A 22419-nucleotide genomic window follows, 5' to 3' on the forward strand; every position below is an offset into this window, starting at 1 on the left:
AATTATACTGTCTGCTGTTGCCAGTGAGATCTTTAACAGGTGTTTGAGGATATAATTACAGTATTTAACCAATGCCACCAGAGCAGTATATTCATATGGGGACATTTCTAAGCTGAACGTTAAATAACTTTTTTGCTAATTAATAATGTGGTTTATAAGGTACGTGCTTCCAGTTTAATCATTGATATCAATTCAATTAAATTTTGAACTAATACTTTATGAGGGCTTTTGTTTCTGGATAGACAGTGGCAATTCATTTGTGCAGCTGTGTACATGGAAATATTGCAATCATGTGATTTTCTTAAAACCCTGTAGCATCTAATTTACTATACTATTTAAAACTGCTATTAGATTATACATTTTTTAATTAGTTTTGCAGAAGTGGAAGGAAACCCTCAGCAGCTCTTTCACTATGCGGATTCAGGGGTGTCGGATCGTTCTGTAGTTTATCAGGCGCTTGTACACCCCCAAACTACAGTATCAATGCTGACGGGCAGACAGTTAAGCATGGCGGTGCAGGGGGTCGTGTCTGCCCTGCTCCTCATATCGCTGCTGGGCTCACCCTCTCTGGCCCAGAACAGAGAGATCACAGATACGGTCCCCCCAACGACCAATCAGACCGCAGCGCCCTCCGTCGAACCAGAGGTCACCTTGACAACACCTGGAGGGGACAGGGAGGAGGAGGCTCTCCCGACCACGGGCAGCCGTTGCCAGGGCTACTACGACGTGATGGGCCAGTGGGACCCGCCGTTCAACTGCAACGTGGGCATCTACCTGTACTGCTGCGGCACCTGCTTCTACCGCTTCTGCTGCCAGTTCCGGCAGCACCGGCTGGACCAGACGTCCTGCTCCAACTACGACACGCCCATCTGGGCCAACACGGGCAAGCCGGGGGCGGCCGTCACCGAGGCCCAGGACGAGCACGACCGCGACCGCACGCACATGGTGGTCTACATCATCTGCGGGGTGGTGGCCATCATGGTGCTGGTGGGCATCTTCACCAAGCTGGGCCTGGAGAAGAGCCGCGGAGGCCAGACCGACATGACCAACTCCAGGTGAGTCCAACTCCAGGCCAGACCGACGTGTCCAACTCCAGGTGAGTCCAACTCCAGGCCAGACCGACGTGTCCAACTCCAGGTGAGTCCAACTCCAGGCCAGACCGACGTGACCAACTCCAGGTGAGTCCAACTCCAGGCCAGACCGACATGTCCAGCTCCAGGTGAGTCCGGCCGGACCGTGGAACAGGGGCTGGGGGGCTGGGTGTGAGAGCGAGTGAGAGTGAGGCAGGGGCAGAGAGAGAACCCAAAACAAAGAGAGAAAAATGAGGTTACAGGAGCCTTGAGGGATGTGTGTGGAAAGGAGGAGGGGTGGGTGTAAAGAGGGGGGTGAATGTAAAGAGGGGGGTGGGGGTGTTTGAAGGTGTAAGTTTTGAGTACCGCTGTAAGGAGAGACTCATCAAAGTGGAGGAACAGATGCTCTAAAACAACAGAATAAAAGGCAGGGATAGGGGCTCGGAGGATAAGAGAGGCGGTGAGGTTGACAAGTGTTTTTTTTTAATAAAAGGAGAGCAGACAGTCTGTCCTCTTTCTGTATTTTCTGCTTCATTCAGACAGTGAGAAAACGGAGAGGGTAACAGTCAGAGGGGTGATCACAGCTCAGGAGACAAGCCCTGGTGGGGGATAGAGCCCCTGTCTGCGCGGGGGGAGGGGGCTCAGACGCAGCTCCGCAGCTCACACCCCGGCGCACACACCCCGGGAGGAGGGGATTAACACAGCGCTACTCCGCTTAGCTATGATAGGCATTCTAAAAGCTGTGAACGTCTGAGCATCTTTGATGTGTTTCGAGGTTGTAACCATTTCCTTATGTGAGCCAATAGACACCCAAAGGTCACCTGACCAAGCGGTTTAAAAAGGTCAATAGCTCCTGGCTAAGAGTGGTATGACTCACATGTTCAAAGTTTAATGCCAATTTCTCGTGTGGAGTGTGACTGCACTGGATTCAACAGTGGATGTTATGTATCCGCCCGTTTGAGGAGAAACCATTGAACCATTCAACCTATTTAATAATTTAAACTTCCATATGATTTTTATGTAAAGAAATACCCAAAACATTTACCAAGTAAGCATACTGCAGTCTGCCACGCATCATGTACCCCGGATTTGCATGCACAGTATGAAGAGACAATATGCACGGTGCAGTATGCAGTGTTTTGTACATGATCACATTACGTCATTCTGGCTCTCTTTATGAAATAGATTTACTACAACCAGCAGGATGTGCCACTTTTCACACAGCCTCTGGCCCAGTGGGGACTGAATGAAGCACATAACAGGTTCTTGTTTTCATTCTTCTCCAGGAATGAATTATGCCGAGAACACAGTGAACCACGAGGAGCGGTTGTACGAGGGGCGTGGTGTTTTGGGTTTTCTTTTTTTTTTTTTTTTCCCGCTTGCGCTACGCCTGCGCCGTGTTTCGGCAGTCGGTCCGTCGGGGAGGTTAAGCGCCGTCTCGTATTCGCGCCGCCACACGTGGAAATGCGTGAGGAGCGAATCGCGTGCGGCTCAGCGGAATAGCGAGATTTGACTACCTGCCCGGGCTCCGCTTCAGCCCTCCCGCTCCACGGGACACCAAGCCTTGCCAGGATATCTGGTTTTGGCCAAATGGTGCCAGATGGCGGTATGGCAGATCTGGGTGTTGCTAAGCTAAAGTCAGCTAACTATTTATATCAGGGTGTATAACCTGTCCATAAGATAGTAATCCATCATAGCCAAGCTATTTAAAATTTGTTGTGGACCAGCACAAAAAAAGTTTTTTTAAAGATTTTACCTTTAAATTTTGAACTGTACTGGTAGCCGATCTGAACTGTGTGACTCAAACTATGAACTGTCACTACGAAAATAATAATAATAATAAAAACATTTAACCTTAGCAGAGCAGACACTGAATGCATATTTTGGAATACTGAGATAAAAAAGTTTAAAAATCAATATGTTTAATCTCCTCTGCTGAAATATTGCGGTCCGAAATATTGTGGATCAATAAGGTCCCTAGTATGTGCTAACATTAACCTGAGTGGTGCAGATTGTGTTCTTTGGGATTGTGACCATGCAGTGTGTGTTTGCTTTGTGTGTATGTATGTTCCTGCATGTGTGTGTGTTTGTGTATTTATGTCTGTATATATGTATGTATGTTTTGGCATATGTGTGTGTTTGTGTATATGTATATGTAACTCCATGTCTGTTTGCCTATGTGTACGTGTGTTTGTGTATGTGTATGTATGTTTCTGCGTGTGTGTGTTTGTGTATATACGTGTGTGTTTGCATATGTGTATGCGTGTTTGTGTATGCATTTGATTAGCTCGGTATCTAAAAGTATATTTGCCAGAGCATGAAGATGCAAGTGTTCGGATGACATCATTAATTCCTTGCTGTCTCTCACTAATCTGTTCATTGGCATCGCTTGCATTTGATTATGATATTTATCTAAATTGTGTAATTGAGCCCGGTTGACTCTTTTTTTTCTCTTGCTTCATTGAGCCCTGTCTGGGGTCTAGCAAGATGCATGTCAAATAAAATGTATGGCATCAATATTTAATACACATCATCACCTCTAATGTGCTTTTTAGATATAACATCAGATAATTCCTCATGTATTTGACTGATTCAATTAACTTTGTGAGGCTGATCTGAATTACATTTCCCTGATCTGATCTTTATTGCCTGAGGGAGGAGGAAGATTGGCGTATTACTTTTCTGCTGTAATGCAATGACAGGGACATTATTTATACTTCATTTCACCTTTAATAAGAGGGTGACTCACATATAAACGGGCAATTGACTAATTGTGAACACACTGTTAATACAGTAAACACATATTGAGATATTAACATTAAGGTCCACAGATAAGCACATTCTTATACATCATTAATGAAGAAAAGAAGGACAAGCAATCTCTTAATTGTTTTCAAATGAGTTAACCCCAGCTGACAGACAATTGAATTGCCTCAAGAAAATGTATCTAAATGCCTCTAAAATCCTATAAATAAATGTCCTGACATTGTACAGTCAGGATATGTCCTTTCAAAGAAAAACATTTGTTTGGTTTTGCCAGTGTGATAGCCAACTAGGTGAATGGTATTTTATGGACTATTTACTTATTTTCTCAATAAAATCAATCAAATTCACAAAAGAATTAAAATAAATTGTGAATGTCGTAAATAAATCAACATTTTAATTCACCTCTGTTACGTACTTGGGGAGATTCAATAGCGATGCATTGGATAATTTACTGAAATATAATGTTCGTTAATTATCCTCTTCTATTCTTGTTGCTTTACTGAAATTGATTTGATTTCAATAAAGCCTGTTTATGATTGTAGACAGTATATATATCAGAGAATGCAGGATTCTTCTGTTTTACATATGAGGAAACTGAATAGCAAATAACATGTTTATACAGATGTAATAAACTTGTATTGATGTGTTATACATCATTTATAAATCAATAATGTGAGAGCGTAAGCATAATAGTTGAGCGTACAGACTATAAATCAGTTGATTATTGGCATTTTGAGGGGCATATATGCCAAAGAATTGTGGGTCACTTTATATGGGCTGTTACATTAGTTTTTTCTCTTAATATTTACTCATCTTATGTTTAAAATAACTATATATTTAGGATTTGTGGTTGGCAGAAGAAATTATATTTATTGACTTTTCACCTAGAATCTATGGAAAAGCACCGATTTGCCATCAGAGGCTTTTTCACCCAAACCGAAGTGGAAATCCTCGGAAAAGCAGTTATGTGTTTTCAGTATGAGCGACGTTTGAATGATGGTAAAACATGGTATCAGTAGAGCTGCTTCGCAGAGATGCAGAGACTGAGGCTGGCTTGTGGATTAACACTGAGGCCTGTAGAGGTCTGTATTATACATGTATAATGCCTTACATGCTGAACCCTGCTGACGGGGCCTTTGTGCGGAGCCCTGAGAAACGCCACTCGTGTTTAGCGGGAGCTGGCTGGAACGCACGGGCATGATATCCCCCGTTCAGCCTCTCTCAGCTGCTCTCTTACACACACTCCCAGCCTCAGAAACCCCTCATTATCCTCTCCTGACAACTGCTGCTTCTGCACCACAGTTTGCCTGGCCTTTGTTCTGCGCTGGCATCTTTTACAATCCCCTCTCTCGGTCTCACTTTCTTGGTCCCTCTCTCTCCATTTTTTAGTTTGCATATCCCCCTTCATTATTCCCACCCAAACATACACACAAACACACACACACACACACGTACATGCATGTGCACACTCACACTTTCACGCATGGGCACACACACACACACATGTACATGCATGCACACACACACATTCATGCATGGGCACACACACACACTTACATGTAAATGCATGCACACACAACCACACACACATATGTAAATGCATGCACACACACATACATGCATGTGCACACACACACTTACACATTCATGCATGTGCACACACACACTCACACGTTCATGCATGGGCACACACACACATGTACATGCATGTGCACACACACATTCATGCATGGGCACACACACATGTACATACCTGCACACACACACACACACACTCACAAACACGTCATACATGCACACACATATACACACACATTCATGCATGGGCACACACACACACACACACTTACATGTAAATGCATGCACACACAACCACACACACACACACACACACACACACATGTAAATGCATGCACACACTCACACGTACATGCATGCACACACACATACATGTCAATGCATGCACACACACAACAACACACACAAACATGCATGCACACACATACATGTAAATGCCTACACACATCTATATGCATGCACACACACAACAACACACACGTACATGCATGCACACACATACATGTAAATGCCTACACACATCTATATGCATGCACACACATACACACACGTATACACGCACACATAAACACACACATTCAGAGACACACACACACACATACACACACACTCAGACACACACACACACACACTCAGACACACACACACACACACACTCAGGGACACACACACACACTCACACACATATACACACAGACACACTCAGAGACACACACACACTCACACACACACACACACACACACACACACATAAACACACACACACACTCAGACACACAACACACGCACACACGCACACAAACACACACACACACAACACACGCACACACACTCAGAGACACACACACACACACACACACTCATCTACTTGCTCTTCATCTTCTTTATCTTCCGTCTGTCTCTCTGTAACGCTTCATCCTCCACTCCATCTCTGTGACTGATGAAGATTTCTCTGGGCTGTCATGGGGTGGAGGTAGATCAGACAGATCTCACTGGTGCCCCCCTGTGTTTCTCACACAACAACCTCTCAGCAGGGCAATGAGACACAGAACAAGAACTAATCATTTATCTTAGCACTTAAAGCAGTCAATAATTTATTGTAGCACTTCTCAAGGGTGATCTGCCAAGTGGTAATATATCAATTGCACCATGTGCAATAAATAAAAATAAAATAAGTTAATACCACAGAGATATTCATAAATATGCAGGAGTACTGAATACATTTTTAATGCATACTGTGGGCTGTTACATATGAATCAACATGTGTGAATTCCCACTGCAGAGAAAACTGCAAAATTATCTCATTGTTCATCATTCCATCACAGTGTGAAATATTCTGATTGAGAAGTTCTGATGTTCTTAAAAACAAAGCAATGCTCAGACAGAATTTTTCCCAGCCAGAGTAAAATTTCATGAAATCTAAAATCAACAACTTTTTAAAGAAGGGCCCAATTCAAAACCCACAAAACGATGCTTCCAGCAAGCTGAATACTTTATGCAAGATTAATACCTCATGTAAGATGAATGGTTTACGTGAACCCCCCCCCCCCCCCCAGGCCTCAACACTTCTCGCAAGATTAACGCTTCTTGCCAAGATGAACACCTCACAAGATGAAAATTTGAGAGTAAGATTAACGCCTCGCTGGAGAAGATCTCCAGGCTTTCCTCAGTGTTCTCCCGTTGACCAGGAGAGCGGATCCGCGGCAGGCTTGTAGCTCTCCGCGCGCCATTAAACGGGGCGGGAGGCGGTTCATAAACGCAGTCGATTATGATTGAAAGGTGCGGAGGGATTCTCGGCGCCCGTCTATGGGCAGTAACTCATCGCCTCGTTACCAGGCTGCAATTAGAGCTGGTAATTGACTCCTCCGAGTCGGCGTAATGATGAGAGATGACTCAACTGGGCTGGGTAACGATCTGATGCTACTCTGCGCTGGCAGCGACGGGGGGCAATCAGCCCCATAAACTGGTCTCAGGTTTTTTTTAAAAGGGCAGACCCCCTGCCCCTACCCCTGTCTGCCTTGTTTCCTCCGCCCGCTCTTCACCTCTTCATTTCTGCCGTGACATTACGTAACAAAACGAAACTCTGCCCCACCTCCCCGTGGAACCGGAGGAGAGAGAGGAGAGATGGGCTCTTCTTTGTCTTGTCTGTCAGTGCCGCACCTCCCTGTTACTGCAGAAACTTGAAGAAAAACTCATCCCAAAGGCAGTTTGAGCCCCGATACAGGGGAATACTCAGCCCAAACATACTGCATTTTGGTTGCCTCTTCTCATATGGAATTAAGCTGCATTTTAAAAGGCCATCTTTTGCTTTTTAGTCATCTGTACTATTTCAGGAATGTTTTTGTTGGTGTTGTTCCTAATTGCGTTTTTATGTTTTATGTTTTACGTTTTACGCATTTGTGAGCACTGTGAAAGCAAAGTCGCTCCGCAGAGCTATCGGACAGCATCTGCCAGGGGACAGAGCCCCGCCCCTCCGCCCCATGTATACATAACAGGAGTAAAAATGAGAGAAACATGGCGATCATCGTCATAATGGCTGCAGAGGACAGGAGAGGGTCAGGGGTAAAGAGGAGCACAGCTGTGCGTTCTCGGAGTTCACGGTTCAGAGCACCGCACACAGAGGGCGCCATGCCCTCGAGCCGCGCGCGTCTCAATGGAGCCATCGCGCAAGGACAACACACTCGCGCGCGGAAAAGGGGCGAAGGCCGGCTCAACCTGGAGGAGGAGGAGGAGGAGGAGGAGGGGGAGGAAGGCTTTGAGATGCTCCAAGTTACGTAACTCGGCTCCGGAAAGTGCGCCGACCTCGATACGTAACCCAACGCTGTGACAGAGATCACACTATTCTCTGAGAGAGGGAGGGACAGGCTCGAATGCACTGTTAAAGGAATATTCTCTCTCTCTCTCTCTCCTCCTTCACTCCCCTCTTCTCTCTCTTTCTACATCCCCCTCACTCCATGTTTCTCTGTCTCTCCTCCTTCACTCCCCTCTTCTCTCTCTTTCTACATCCCTCTCACTCCATGTTTCTCTCTCTCTTTCTCTCTCTCTCTCTCTCTCTCTCTCTCCCTCTCTCTCTCTCTCTCTCTCTCTCTCTCTCTCTCCTCTTTGATAGCGTCTTACATGATTTGTCCTTTGCTTCTGGGTTCGGGTGCTTAATGTGACTTTCATCATTTGTGAAACATCAAACAGGCGTGAGTTACTAAATCCTGAACTGACACATGAAAAAAACATTCATGTTCCATACGCGTGCACGGAACTGATGAAAAACGGATGAGGGAAATAATTTTTGTTTCTTTTATCTGGCCCCCGTTGCACACCCAGAGGCCCCCCCCCCCCCCGCTGAGCTCCGGGCCTGCACCCCCCCCCACCCCTCTCCTCTGCATTCTTTCATTCCTCCTTTCAAGAAGCCCCAAACAGCGGTGAAAACATCTGATGTGAATGCAAAGTGGCTGGTCACCGTGGGTGGTGAAGAGGTTTCGGGTTTTTGGAGAGAAAATCTTAGACCTGTCCCCTGTGTCCCCTGTTCATCCAGCACCCAGACTCTCCTCCCCCGTGCGGGAGGTAACCAGTGGCATTTTCAGCCCACCTTCTGCCCCCTGGGGCCCTGCTGTGCCTAGACAGCCTGATAGACCCCCCCACCCCAACACTGACTCACTCAGCTTGGCACTGCCTGTGTGTGTGTGTGTGTGCATGTCTCTGTGTGTGAATGTATGTGTTTATGTGTGTGTGAATGTATGTGTGTGTGTGTGTGTGTGTGTGTGTGTGTGTGTGTGCGCGTGCGTGTGTGTATGTGTGTGAATGGGGTGCGTGTGTGTGTGTGCGTGTGTGTGTATATGTGTGTGTGCGCAGGTGTGTGTGTGTGCGTGTGTGTATATGTGTGTGTGCACGCGTGTTTGGGTACAGGACAGGTGGACACCTGCAGCCTGCATGCTTATGCACCACCAGCTGTGCACCGGCCCCTTTGTCATGTGATACAGGAGTGAGTTGAAGCGTACCTGCTGTACACCATGTGAAACCCTGAGGGACAGTGACTGATGGAAACACAGGCCAGCTCCACACTCTGTCTACAACACCTTCTATAAAGAAGGGTTTGGTAATACTGACTTTAAAAAACACCCCCAAGACATAGTGCTAAATATTATAAATGAGATGTAGTGTAATATGTAAATGAAATAAAAACTAAAATACCATAAGAAGGAAGGGATATGTACTGTATGTTTGCGTATGAACGTTCCTGTGTGAAAGCAAGGGTTAAAAGGTGGGTCTTGAGTTAATGTTTAAATTTCTCCACGGCGCAAGTCCATGGACAGACTTAAACAGGAATGAAATAATCTTTAGATAAGTTCTAACAGGGTATCGGGAGTCATGTAATATGTTCTCTTCCTGGTTTGACTCAAAACTCTAGCAGCGGCAGCGTTATTGTTCTTTGGCAGAGATGGTTTAATAACTGTATTTATCATCAGATGCGGTGCGCAAGAGGACAGCCCTTGCTCAGAGTATTGTCACTAACGCCCGAGTGTCAGAGCGAGTCAGTGGTCAGTCTGTCACATTTAACTGCCTCGAGTCCCTGATGGAGACCGACAGCTACAGCTGTAGCACAGAGGGAGCGAGGGAGCGAAAGAGAGAGAGTGAAAAAAGAGATTGAATGCTGGAAAGATCGATTTATTGTTTCCCGCTACAGACAAAATATGAGGCAATGGCTTTACTGTCATTTCTGTGGAAAGGTCAGGCAATAGTTTATTTATATTTATGTATTTTCAGCTTCATTTTCCCCTCCTGTGATATACTGCCATTTTGTGAATGTCACCCCTTTGAGTAAATACAGTAGCTAGTGTTATGAATGAGATATTAAAAATTCTGTCACGGTGAACTCAATGACTGCTACACACTTGTAGGTAATGTGTCTTTGCCTTCCTGTTAATCAATTCAATATCATACTGGGAGGTGTTTGACTACGGAAGATATTACCTAGCAAAGGATAAAAGATTGCTTCTGTGAGATGGAACAAAAGGTTTGTATTATGCCAGTATTTGGGTGCATGCATATTTTGACCTTTATGGTATTGGGCAGCCTGTAGCATAGTGGTTAAGGTACATGACTGAGACCAGCAAAGTCGGTGGCCCAATCCCTGGTGTAGCCACGATAAGATCTGCACCGTGGCTGGGCTCATTAAACCTGCATTTCTCCAGGGGGGATTGACCCCTGCCTCATCGAATCGACTGTAAGTCAGTTTGGATAAAAGCATCAGCCAAATAACATGTAATGTAATGAGATTGGGAACACTGAATAGAATAGAACAGTAGAACAGTATTTAGTAGAAAGGGTTAAACTGCACCATTTTGCTGTTTTAAACTACAGTTTAGCATGAACCATACTCTCTTACATTTTGGCTGAACGATATTACATTTTTCTGCCGGCATATCTTGTGCCAGTTGTTAACATTGTGAACAGCTATGGCGATGACACTGTATATTTTCTTTGCTCCAGCATTTCCCCTTGCTATGAGGGCAGTGACATCATTAGCCCAGTTATCAACCACAGGGTTCAATGTGTACTGTTCCAGAAAAGTCTCTTCAGAAAAACAGGTTTTGTGCATATTCTTGTGAATTTGAAAAAACAAAAAACAAGTACCCTTAGGCTGTTCTAAAAACAATGACAGAACAAGGGAATCAGAGGAAGAGAGCAATTCTGAGTGATACCAGATGAAGAGAAGGACTGTGGATTAGTTATGAGTTAGAGGGAAAGCGTAAGGAAGAGAAAGAGAGGTGGAGAAGAGAGTAAGAAAGGAAGAAGAAAGGAAGAAAGTCCTCCCACATCCACTGGTTTCACACAGACACATACACACACACACACACACACACATATATACACACACACACACACACACATACACACACACACACACATATACACACATACACACACACACACACACACACATATACACACACACACACACATATACACACACATACACATGCACACACATACACAGACACACACACACACACACAGGGAAGTCTGCGTTGGAGTGTCATTGATGTTTTTCAGTGTGCAGTGTGTTTTGTTGTATGCAGTTCGGTGTGTACAGTGTATTGTGTGTATTGTGGAGTCTGGGGTACAGTACAGTGTGCTGTGTACAGTAGGTATACACCCACCCGCACACACACACAAACACTCACATGCACAAACATGCACACACAGACACACACATACACACACACACACACCCACACACACGCACAGACACACAGACACACACATGCACAAACAGACACACAGACACACACATGCACAAACAGACACACAGATACACAGACACACACACACACCCACACACACGCACAGATACACAGACACACGCACTCACGCACAGATACACAGACACACGCATGCACAAACAGATACACAGACACACGCACTCACGCGCACACAGCCCCTCATCCAGTCCAGGCCTCAGACAGCCGTCTCAGGCCTGGGCCCGCTGTGCCCTGTTCGGCTCAGTGGGAGATCTAATGAGCCTCTTGTCAATGGCTGGTGAATCAGGCTACAGCTGTCTAATAATAACCGGGCCGTGTCCTGGAGTTATGTTTAGCAAGTGCAAATTACAGCTCCCCGCCGCCATGACCCAGTGCTTCCGCTGGGGTGACGGGGCACTCACACCGTGAGCCCAGCCTTTCACAGGCTGGAGCCGCGTCAGCGTTTACAGCAGCCTGCTCCACGCGCTTTCCCAGGACGCGTAGCTCAGAGCGTGTTTTACACACACAAAACACGCTCTCACAGACACGCGTGCACACATACACACACACACTTATTTGATCGAAGAAAAAATTGTTTATACTATTTTACTATTCCATCGGGTCATTGTGAATGTTCTGTAAAGAGTTTAAACCTCTCTGTAATTATAGTGGTGGGTCAGTGTGAGTGTTCTGTAAAGAGGTTAAACCACTCTGTAATTACAGTGCTGGGTCAGTGTGAATGTGTCTCTGAAAAGTTTTAATCTCTGTCATTACAGTGCTAGGTCCTTGGGAATGCTCTGTGAAGAGTTTTAATCTCTGTAATTGCAGTGCTGGGTCAGTGTGAATGTATCTCTGAAAAGTTTAAATCTCTGTAATTGCAGTGCTGGGTCAGTGTGAGTGTTTTGTAGAGTTTAAATCTCTGTAATAGCAGTGCTGGGTTATGTATGTGTCTCTCGGTCTCCCACAGGACGCTGACAGAGCTCTTGAAGCAGCCCGGGGGCGAGGTGGCCTGTGTGGAGGGGGCGGTGGAGAGCCCCCCCATCGGAACCAACGGCATATCTGCCCGCATGCTGCGCAGCAGGAGCGGTGAGCTCAGCTCTCGGTGCTACCCTAAACACCCCTAAACAACCTAAACAACCCTAAAAACCCCTAAACACCCCCAAACAACCATAAACACTGCTAAACACCCCTAAACACCCCTAAACAACCTAAACAACCCTAAACACCCCTAAACACTGCTAAACAATCCTAAACACCCCTAAACACCCCTAAACAACCCCTAAACACCCCTAAACACTGCTAAACAATCCTAAACACCCCTAAACACCCCCCAAACAACCATAAACACCCCTAAACAACCCTAAACACTGCTAAACAACCCTAAACAACCCTAAACACCCCTAAACACCCCTAAACAACCATGAACACCCCTAAACACCTCTAAACAACCCTAAACACCCCTAAACACCCCTAAACAACCTAAACAACCCTAAACACCTCTAAACACCCCCAAACAACCATAAACACTGCTAAACACCCCTAAACACTGCTAAACACCCCTAAACACTGCTAAACACTCCTATAAAACCCCAAAACACCCCTAAACACCCCTAAACACTGCTAAATACCCCCAAACACCCCTAAACACCACAAAACACTCATAAACACTCCTGAATACCACACACAACTGTAAAACTCAATGAAAGACCCAGAAATAGCTTGCCACTCAAATGAGAGAAAAAACTATTGTTATTCAGACAAATAATTTCATTGCTTCATCTCACAAATCTCAGACAGACTGACAGACATATGAAAATTCTCCTCTCTACAGTGCAGGGGGGTTGTTAGAGTTTCAGTTCAGGGCCTGCTGGCTGTAAGCAGTGAAGTCTGCCTGTGTGGAGACCATCGCTCTCTTTTGTCTGTCCCCCTCCCTCACTATCCTGCTCTCCACCTCGGCCTATGTCCCTCTCACTGGACCGGTCCGTTCTGACAGACCGTCAGAGGTGGGGGCTTTAATTAGTCTTTAATGAAGAGCTCATTAGTGGAGAAGATGCTGACGGAGCAGGCTGAGAGAAACTGTGTGTGGTCCGTCTGTCCGCCCTGTGCCCAAGCCCTCTCTCACCATGGGCCACAGAGAGAGAGAGAGAGAGAGAGGGAGGGAGGAAGGGAGGGAGAGGGAGGGAGGGACAGAGAGAGAGAGAGGGAGGGAGAGAGGGAGAAAGAGAGAGGGAGGGAGGGACAGAGAGAGAGAGGGAGGGAGAGAGAGAGAGAGAGGGAGGGAAAGAGGGAGAGAGAGAGAGGGAGGGACAGAGAGAGAGAGAGAGGGAGGGAGGGACAGAGAGAGAGAGAGAGGGAGGGAGAGAGAGAGAGAGAGGGAGAGAGAGAGGGAGGGAGGGAGAGAGAGAGAGAGGGAGGGAGAGAGAGAGGGAGAGAGAGAGAGAGAGAGGGAGGGACAGAGAGAGAGAGGGAGGGAGAGAGGGAGAGAGAGTGGGAGGGAGGGAGAGAGAGAGAGGGAGGGAGGGAGAGAGAGTTGGAGGGAGGGAGAGAGAGAGAGAGGGGGAAGTGAGAGAGAGAGAGAATAAATGGATGCTTTCTTCACACCATATTAGAGAGATTAATCGATTCAATTTCAGACACTTTGTCACTACAAAGTCTGCTCAATTTATAGTGACGGCGTTATATTTGCAGCATACTACAGAACTGCAATAAAGGCTATCTAACCTGAGCTCGATTGTGTAAATGACTAAATTTGTGTATTGATAGATACATCTTTGCCGTGAATATTCTTGTAGTATGAGTGTGGAAAACAAAGAGTAGCTACATGTATCAACAATTTTGAATAATGTTGAATGAAATGAGCGCAAATAAAGAGTTTTATTTCTGTTTTACCTAATTGAGTAAAGTGGCTACACCTGATGGCACCAACACATTGATAATCAAGGAAAATGATTGAAAACGGGTCAAGACCAATAATTAGTTTAAGGGGATATTTTCTGCCTCCTCACCACCACTCCTTCAAGCACTAAACAGAAGAAAAAGAACCAGATCAGAAAGATCTTTCCATGCAGTTGAAGAATGAAATCAAGGCCAGGATAAAAGGTTTTCAGATATGTCTGCTTTTTCTTCTCAGTGGGACATGACGAATCCCCCAGCTGGGAGCTCATAACTCGCTGTGTAGGGGAAGATCCAGATCCGGCAGAATATTATTCATTATTTAATATAAAATGCCAAGAGACTGTTAGTTTATGTTGTCTTTACACATCAAAACAGGCAAATGAAACAAAAAGCTAATACACAGTCTTCGCTTTCAAAGCAAGCACAAATTCAAGTGACAGAGCCAAAAGTGAGGTTACAGCAGAACATGGGACGTGTAGCCCTTCCTCAAGTGAGTGTGTGTGTCTGTGTGCAAACGCGTGTGTGTGTTATATATCTGTGTATACCCTGTACAGAGTGTGTGTGTGTGTGTGTGTGTGTGCGTGCATATATCTGTGTATACCCTGTACAGAGTGTGTGTGTGTGTGTGTGTGCATATATCTGTGTATGCCCTGTACAGAGTGTGTGTGTGTGTGTGTGTGTATGTGTGTGTGTGTGTGCATATATCTGTGTATGCCCTGGACAGTGTGTGTGTGTGTATGTGTATGCCCTTGAGAGAGTGTAGTATGTGTGTGTTTATTTGTGTGTGTGTGTGTGTGTGTGTGCATATATCTGTGTATGCCCTGGACAGTGTGTGTGTGTGTGTATGTGTATGCCCTTGACAGAGTGTAGTATGAGTGTATTTATTTGTATGTGTGCGTGTGTGTATATATATGTGTATGCCCTGGACAGTGTGTGTGTGTGTGTGTGTGTGTGTATGTGTGTGTGTGTATGCACTGTACAGTGTGTGTGTGTGTGTGTGTATGTGTGTGTATGCGCACTGTACAGTGTGTGTGTGTGTGTGTGTATGAGTATGCCCTTGACAGAGTGTAGTATGAGTGTATTTATTTGTATGTGTGCGTGTGTGTATATACATGTGTATGCCCTGGACAGTGTGTGTGTGTGTGTGTGTGTGTGTATGTGTGTGTGCACTGTACAGTGTGTGTGTGTGTGTGTGTATGTGTGTGTGCACTGTACAGTGTGTGTGTGTGCTGGCAGGCTGCACTGGCACAATCCCTGTATTAGCGCTGGAAGTAGGTCACATGGCTCCATTGTGTTGGAGAGCGTACGCTCGTGCAGCGGAGTGTTTCTGCGAGGCGCTTCCGGGCACCGTCTCCTGGGGGTGCACACGTGCCGCGATGCCTCGCCTCAAACAGCACGTCCACTCGGGTCCGGTCCCCGGACAGCACCCCCAGGCCCCGCTCCGGCAGGAGAGAGAGAGTGCAATTCAGCGCCGAGGAGCCCAGACCTGGTGCAGAGAGGATCCAGCCTGGCTTCTTACAGCAGTACAACTTGGGCCACGAACACACAGCCTAGCCTGACCATTCACGCCATTGCGTTTAGTCATTCTTGCGTGAAACCATTTTTAATTAATTATTTTATGTCATTCATACACACCAAAAATTCTAGTGCTTTTAATGCTAAGTGCATGCTGCCTCTGGTGCCTCATGTAAACACAAATACACTGGGAATATTTCCTTATGTTATTGATACTCCCTGTGTTTGCAGTTTAATCCCCGGGCATTTAGATTCAGATCTTTACTAGAGCAAATCAGTCACACTGCTGAGCTGCTGGGCTGTCATTTTTAATTGTTTCATGCCCTGATGACAAATATGGATTAATAACACACAACATTAATAGCTTCAATAACACTGCCGTTGTATGATCGCATGCTTACCGCACACGCTCGGCTCTGGCCAAACTCCCACTGCAGTACGTGTTCTCACAATATCTGTGTGTTCATCGATGCACATCTCCCAGAATGCCACAGCTGACTGAGAAAAGAGAGACGACATCAGTAGCGAAAGTGGTCTGGGACCGGGGCAGAGGAGGGGGGGGTCTTAAAGTGTGGAAACTGGGAGAGAGGAGCCTGTTCATTGTGCGCAGAGGCACTTCAGTACTTCTTACAAATTCACTGTGATAAACACTCGGGCGGTGAGCCAGTTACACACAGTATCTCTGCATAAGCCGCGTGGACTATCACGTGAGCGTGTTTCTGTGTGTGTGTGTTGGTGTGTGTGTGTGTGTGTGTGTGTGTGTGTGTGTGTGTCGGTTCTTCTACACTATTTGCGGGAATGGAGTAAAACTGTTTGATCATTCTTTCTCCCTCGTTCATCTCTCTTTTTCCCTCTTTCCCTCTCTCCCTCTCTCCCTCGCCAGCTGTCTTTAACAGCTCCTCCAGCAGTATTGCGCCCCCATATACAGTATACTGTACCCATTCCATATCTGTACCCCTTCCCCCTTAGCATATTTTAGCATACCTCTACCCCACCACCCAGCACAAACATCCATATGCATAGTGTGCAGCTGTATCTGTGCCACCTTATCCCCCGTACGCCTGTTGCCGTGCCGACTGCCTGCAGCCGTGCCTGAGCCGGTCTGCGCAGACGCAGCCGGGGTCTCTGTGGGGGATTAGCATGCGCAGACGCAGCCGGGGTCTCTGTGGGGGATTAGCATGCGCAGACGCAGCCGGGGTCTCTGTGGGGGATTAGCACGCGCAGACGCAGCCGGGGTCTCTGTGGGGGATTAGCATGCGCAGACGCAGCCGGGGTCTCTGTGGGGGATTAGCATGCGCAGACGCAGCCGGGGTCTCTGTGGGGGATTAGCATGCGCAGACGCAGCCGGGGTCTCTGTGGGGGATTAGCATGCGCAGACGCAGCCGGGGTCTCTGTGGGGGATTAGCAATGCGCAGACGCAGCCGGGGTCTCTGTGGGGGATTAGCATGCGCAGACGCAGCCGGGGTCTCTGTGGGGGATTAGCATGCGCAGACGCAGCCGGGGTCTCTGTGGGGGATTAGCATGCGCAGACGCAGCCAGGGTCTCTGTGGGGGATTAGCATGCGCAGACGCAGCCAGGGTCTCTGTGGGGGATTAGCATGCGCAGACGCAGCCGGGGTCTCTGTGGGGGATTAGCATGCGCAGACGCAGCCGGGGTCTCTGTGGGGGATTAGCAATGCGCAGACGCAGCCGGGGTCTCTGTGGGGGATTAGCATGCGCAGACGCAGCCGGGTCTCTGTGGGGGATTAGCAATGCGCAGACGCAGCCGGGGTCTCTGTGGGGGATTAGCATGCGCAGACGCAGCCGTGGTCTCTGTGGGGGATTAGCATGCGCAGACGCAGCCGGGGTCTCTGTGGGGGATTAGCATGCGCAGACGCAGCCGGGGTCTCTGTGGGGGCTTAGCATGCGCAGACGCAGCCGGGGTCTCTGTGGGGGATTAGCATGCGCAGCGCAGCTCCACGCCGCGGAGTAGAGGATTTGGATCTAACAGTCAAGTAACTGTAGCCGCACTGTAGTTCAAAAGGATTTTCACTGATCTCCATAGACCGTACTGGACTTGGATTATTTATATAATATTTATTTATTTATTACCCCAGAGGATTTGGTGCTGGTGGCTTAAATTATTTGACTATACGCATGTCTGCGCTTCAGGCGAAGGATGTTTTTCAGATTAGGCATTGACACAGTCGATTTGGCAGTTTAAAAGGGCCTTCTCCGAAAGTGAGGAGCCGTAACTGTGATTTAAGTGATGAGGCAACTCCATTCTGTGCCTGTGACACATCCCATGGGCTCAGGCTGCATACAGCCGCACACCGGATTACCGCAATCATGTGAGCTACGGCAGCACTGTGCAGGAAATGACATGGATTTACATCCTATTCAGCCAAACCAATGGCACCGCTTGTCAAAGTGATGTGCTCGCAGCTTATAATATCCCCGCGGCGATAAAGTCTTAATGAAATATCAACATTTTTCCCCTTTATGCATCATTAAGTACAGATATTTCAATGGTAATTCCAGCTAACGTGAAGGAAGTCGAAACGATTGAGACGATATCCCTCAAAGGTGAAATCTGTACTGTTGAGAATGGGAGTTTGCGCTACAAGGAACTGCTTAGCATGACCACATGTTGAATTTCTTTGGAAAAACTGACCTCCTTCTCAAGTTGGTACTAACTTTATTGTCAGACTAACACTAACGAATCTATTTCTAAAGAACTACTGTTATAAATCAGTTATTCATGCGTTATTAAGATGAAAGGGCTATGGCGGGACAACACTGCACTGATACGCACCAATCCACATTCAATTCAGAATTGCACCAGAAAACTGACCTGCTCTGTTCTCTCCATACATGCATGCACACATACATACACACAAACACACTATGTGCTCTTTACAATACTCTGTTCTCGGCACACACGCATACAGACACGCCTGCACATACACACACGCACATACACACTATGTGCCCTTTAAAATACTCTGTTCTCGGCACACACACATACACACATGCACGCACATACATACACGCACATACACACTATGTGCCCCTTAAAATACTCTGTTCTCTGCACACACATATACACGCACGCACATACACACTATGTGCTCTTTAAAATACTCTGTTCTCTGCACTCACTCATACACACATGCATGCATGCAAGCTCACACACAGACACATGTCATTTTCCCTGACACTGTCTTGCCTTGCTGTTTTTCTCTACAATGTACAATTGAAATGCCACAGGACAGCTTGAATATGAAATCAGTAGACTGGAAGAAATGTCAAGCGAGCTAATGCCTGTGTGTCTGCACGTGTTTGTGTGATGTAGATGTGTGTGTGTATGTGTGTGTGTGTGTGTGTGCGTGCGTGTGTGAGCGTGTGTGTGTGCATGTATGGGTGTACTCATGTGTAGTACTACTGCTATTACTACTGCTGGGTATGAACCTAACTCATTGGGTTTGTGTCATTTTATTTATACAGTATTGTTTAAACTGTATGTGTATTGTGTATGTCTATGTACAAACATATTTTCAGTTCATGAAGGTGCTCATATTGTACTTTAAGTCTACTGTAGGTGGATGAGACATGTGTATGTGGTTTGTGTGCATGATGTTGTCTGCTGGAAGTGTGTTTGTTCTGGCCACAAATATGCAGTAACATCACACTTATCACATGGGCTAAGAGAGAAAATAGTGTGTGGGGTTCTTTAGAAGACATTGCAGACTCTGAACAGTGTGTGGGGTTCTTTAGAAGACACTGCACACTCTGAATAGTGTGGGGTTCTTTAGGCAGACACTGCAGACTCTGAACAGTGAGAGAGAACAGATCAGAAGGGGAAAGACAGGGCTAAACAGAACAAAGAAATAACAAGAGATTGTCGCACTGTGAGATGAGAGAGCCTACCTGGCACCTGCCCCTCCCCCACACCCCAAAATCTCTTCTCATTCACTGCTAACCTGTTTTCTCACAACCCATTTTTACACCTCTCTCACCAGCACAGATCTCTGTCAGTTAGAAAGCTGCACTGGGACTCATTAAACTACTGACTTTATTGTATGTTCCCCGATGCGGTGACATGTCCTGACACCACAAACATCAAGTTCCCGTCTGGAAAATAACAAGTCAGGAACAAGAGCGATGCAGAGACACGGCTTTGTTTCCGAAAAAAGGCCAAAGGGAACAACCACTTCACTGTGCCTGCGATATTATTGCTGGGATAAATCTGCGCTAGTTCGTTCCGCTAATTTCGGCTAACCCCCTTTCTCACAGGGACGCACACGTCCATGTGGCGAACATCATCCAAAACCCACGTGCCAGCACCTCCCTGATAGGGCTTGTGTCCCGCAGGGCTGTTACCACGCAGACATCTGCTCCGAAACGTTTCATCGCCCCCCTCTCTCTCCAGCCTCCCCCAGGGCCCTTTATAGGCGCTATTACAGGTGTGCTGAAACTGCCCAGCCCTTTCCAGAATGTTCTGTGAACATGAGCACACACACACACACACACACACACACACACACACACACAGGGCCTCTACAGAAGGAGCAGGTGGTCTGCGGTTCTGTAGGGGTCTCTGGTGACGCAGACGACACACGGCTCTCATTTTCTTAAATCCACACCACTCAGCTCAGTTCCCCAGGGCCTATAGCAGCACGGCCCCAGACCTCTTCTTACCGCTCCTGAATGGGTTTCCATTATTACATTCACAATTCAAATCGTTTCAGTCACCTTGTAATATACATTCCATTTATATATGTGGATATGTACAGCAGCGTTTAAGGTTTAAGCAGCAGCCTTGCTCAATTGCACCCCAGACTAGAGAACTGAACCCACAACCTTCTGGCTAAAAGCTCTGTTGCCATAACTACTTGCCATATGGTAGACTGGTTTCAGCAGTGAGTTTGCAGAGTTTCTGTACATATACCATAATTTCTGAAAAAATAAATGAAATCTGCTGTTAGTAATCAGTAAAAGACAACATAAGTACAGTACATATGTACTTTACATCTGACACAGTGCTTGTCCAATGTCGCTTTGGTTGTGTCAGATATATACACTCACGAGCACTTTATTAGGAATATTTTTACTTTATTACACCTATGATTATCTAATCGGCCAATAGTGTGGCAGCAGTGCAATGCATACAGGGGCTTCAGTTAATGTTCACATCAACCATCAGAATGAGGAAAAAATGTGATCTAAGTGATTTTGACCATGGAATGATTGTTGGTGGCAGACAGGGTGGTTTGAATATCTCAGTTCAGTTCCTGCTGATCTGCTGATCTCCAGGGATTTTCATGCACACTAGTCTCTAGGGTTTGCAAAGAATGATGCAAAAAACAAAAAAAAACCCCAGTGAGCAGCAGTTCTGCAGACAAAAACGCCTTGTTAATGAGAGACATCAGAAGAGAATGGCCACACTGATCAAAGGTAACAGTAACGCAAATAACCACACATTACAACAGTGGTATGTGGAAGAGCATCTCTGAACAAACGCATCATAACTCTAGGTGGATAGGGTACAGCAGTAGAAGTATAAAAAATAAGTCTAATAAATACCTAATAAAGTTCTCACTGTGTGTAGCTTAGAGGAGCTGGTCTGGAAGAAATTACAGAGCAGGATTTACGATGCAGTTTAATGTCACAGACCCTATGACAGGGGGCCCGCCAGGTTACGTAACACATCTAAAGACTTACTTGCACTTTATTCCTCCCCTGCTAAATGCTTTTTAAAGGTCTATTCAGAACAAATTAATAAGCACAGTCATAACCTAAAGTAATATTTAAATATTTACTATTTAAGTAATATTCTCCCTCCGTCGTCTCTCCATCTCTCTCTGTCTCCTGTCTCCCTTTCTCTCTCTTCCCCCTCTTCCCCTACTCTCTCTCTCTCTCTCTCTCTCAGTGCCGTGTTAATGTCTCTCTCTCTCTCTCTCTCTCTCTCTCTCTCTCTCTGTGTCTCTCTCTCTCTCTCTCTCTCTCTCTCTCTCTCAGGTTCATGTGTTGCTGGGTCTAATTGCACAACAGTTGATGAGGGAAGGGTAGCTTGCCTTTGGAGGGTCTTTGTGCTGATATACCCTCTCCATTAGTCTGTGCCTCTCTCTGTCTCTCTGTAATGTGGGGCTCCAGGTCCCAGGACCCCCTTTATTGCAAAGGAAACAAAGCAAGTGGCCAATAAGAGGCAATTTGCCATTAATTAACATTAACCCCCTAAAATGACTGTGTCCCAGACACAGAAAGTCACTGCTGTGCAGTGTATGTGTGTGTGTGTGTGTTAGTGTGTGTGTGTGTTCATAAACTAACCTCCCTTTAGCCAGAATGGCATTTACTCTGTGATTATGCTCATCACAATGT

The 22419-nt window shown here is 46.3% G+C and overlaps 1 protein-coding gene across 1 annotated transcript in view; it reads left to right on the plus strand.

Annotated features, from left to right (window-relative positions):
* The first annotated feature begins 507 nt into the window (after nucleotides 1-507).
* Nucleotides 508-22419, plus strand: part of shisa8b (shisa family member 8b) — a 30430-nt gene continuing 8518 nt past the window's right edge. Inside the window, exons 1-2 of the mRNA XM_061230518.1 lie at nucleotides 508-1055; nucleotides 12618-12736. Of these exons, the coding sequence (XP_061086502.1) occupies nucleotides 508-1055; nucleotides 12618-12736 (667 nt within the window). The remainder of the gene's footprint in view (nucleotides 1056-12617; nucleotides 12737-22419) is intronic.

This window comes from Conger conger, chromosome 2 (genome assembly GCF_963514075.1).
Source record: "Conger conger chromosome 2, fConCon1.1, whole genome shotgun sequence".
Taxonomy (NCBI): Eukaryota; Metazoa; Chordata; class Actinopteri; order Anguilliformes; family Congridae; genus Conger; species Conger conger.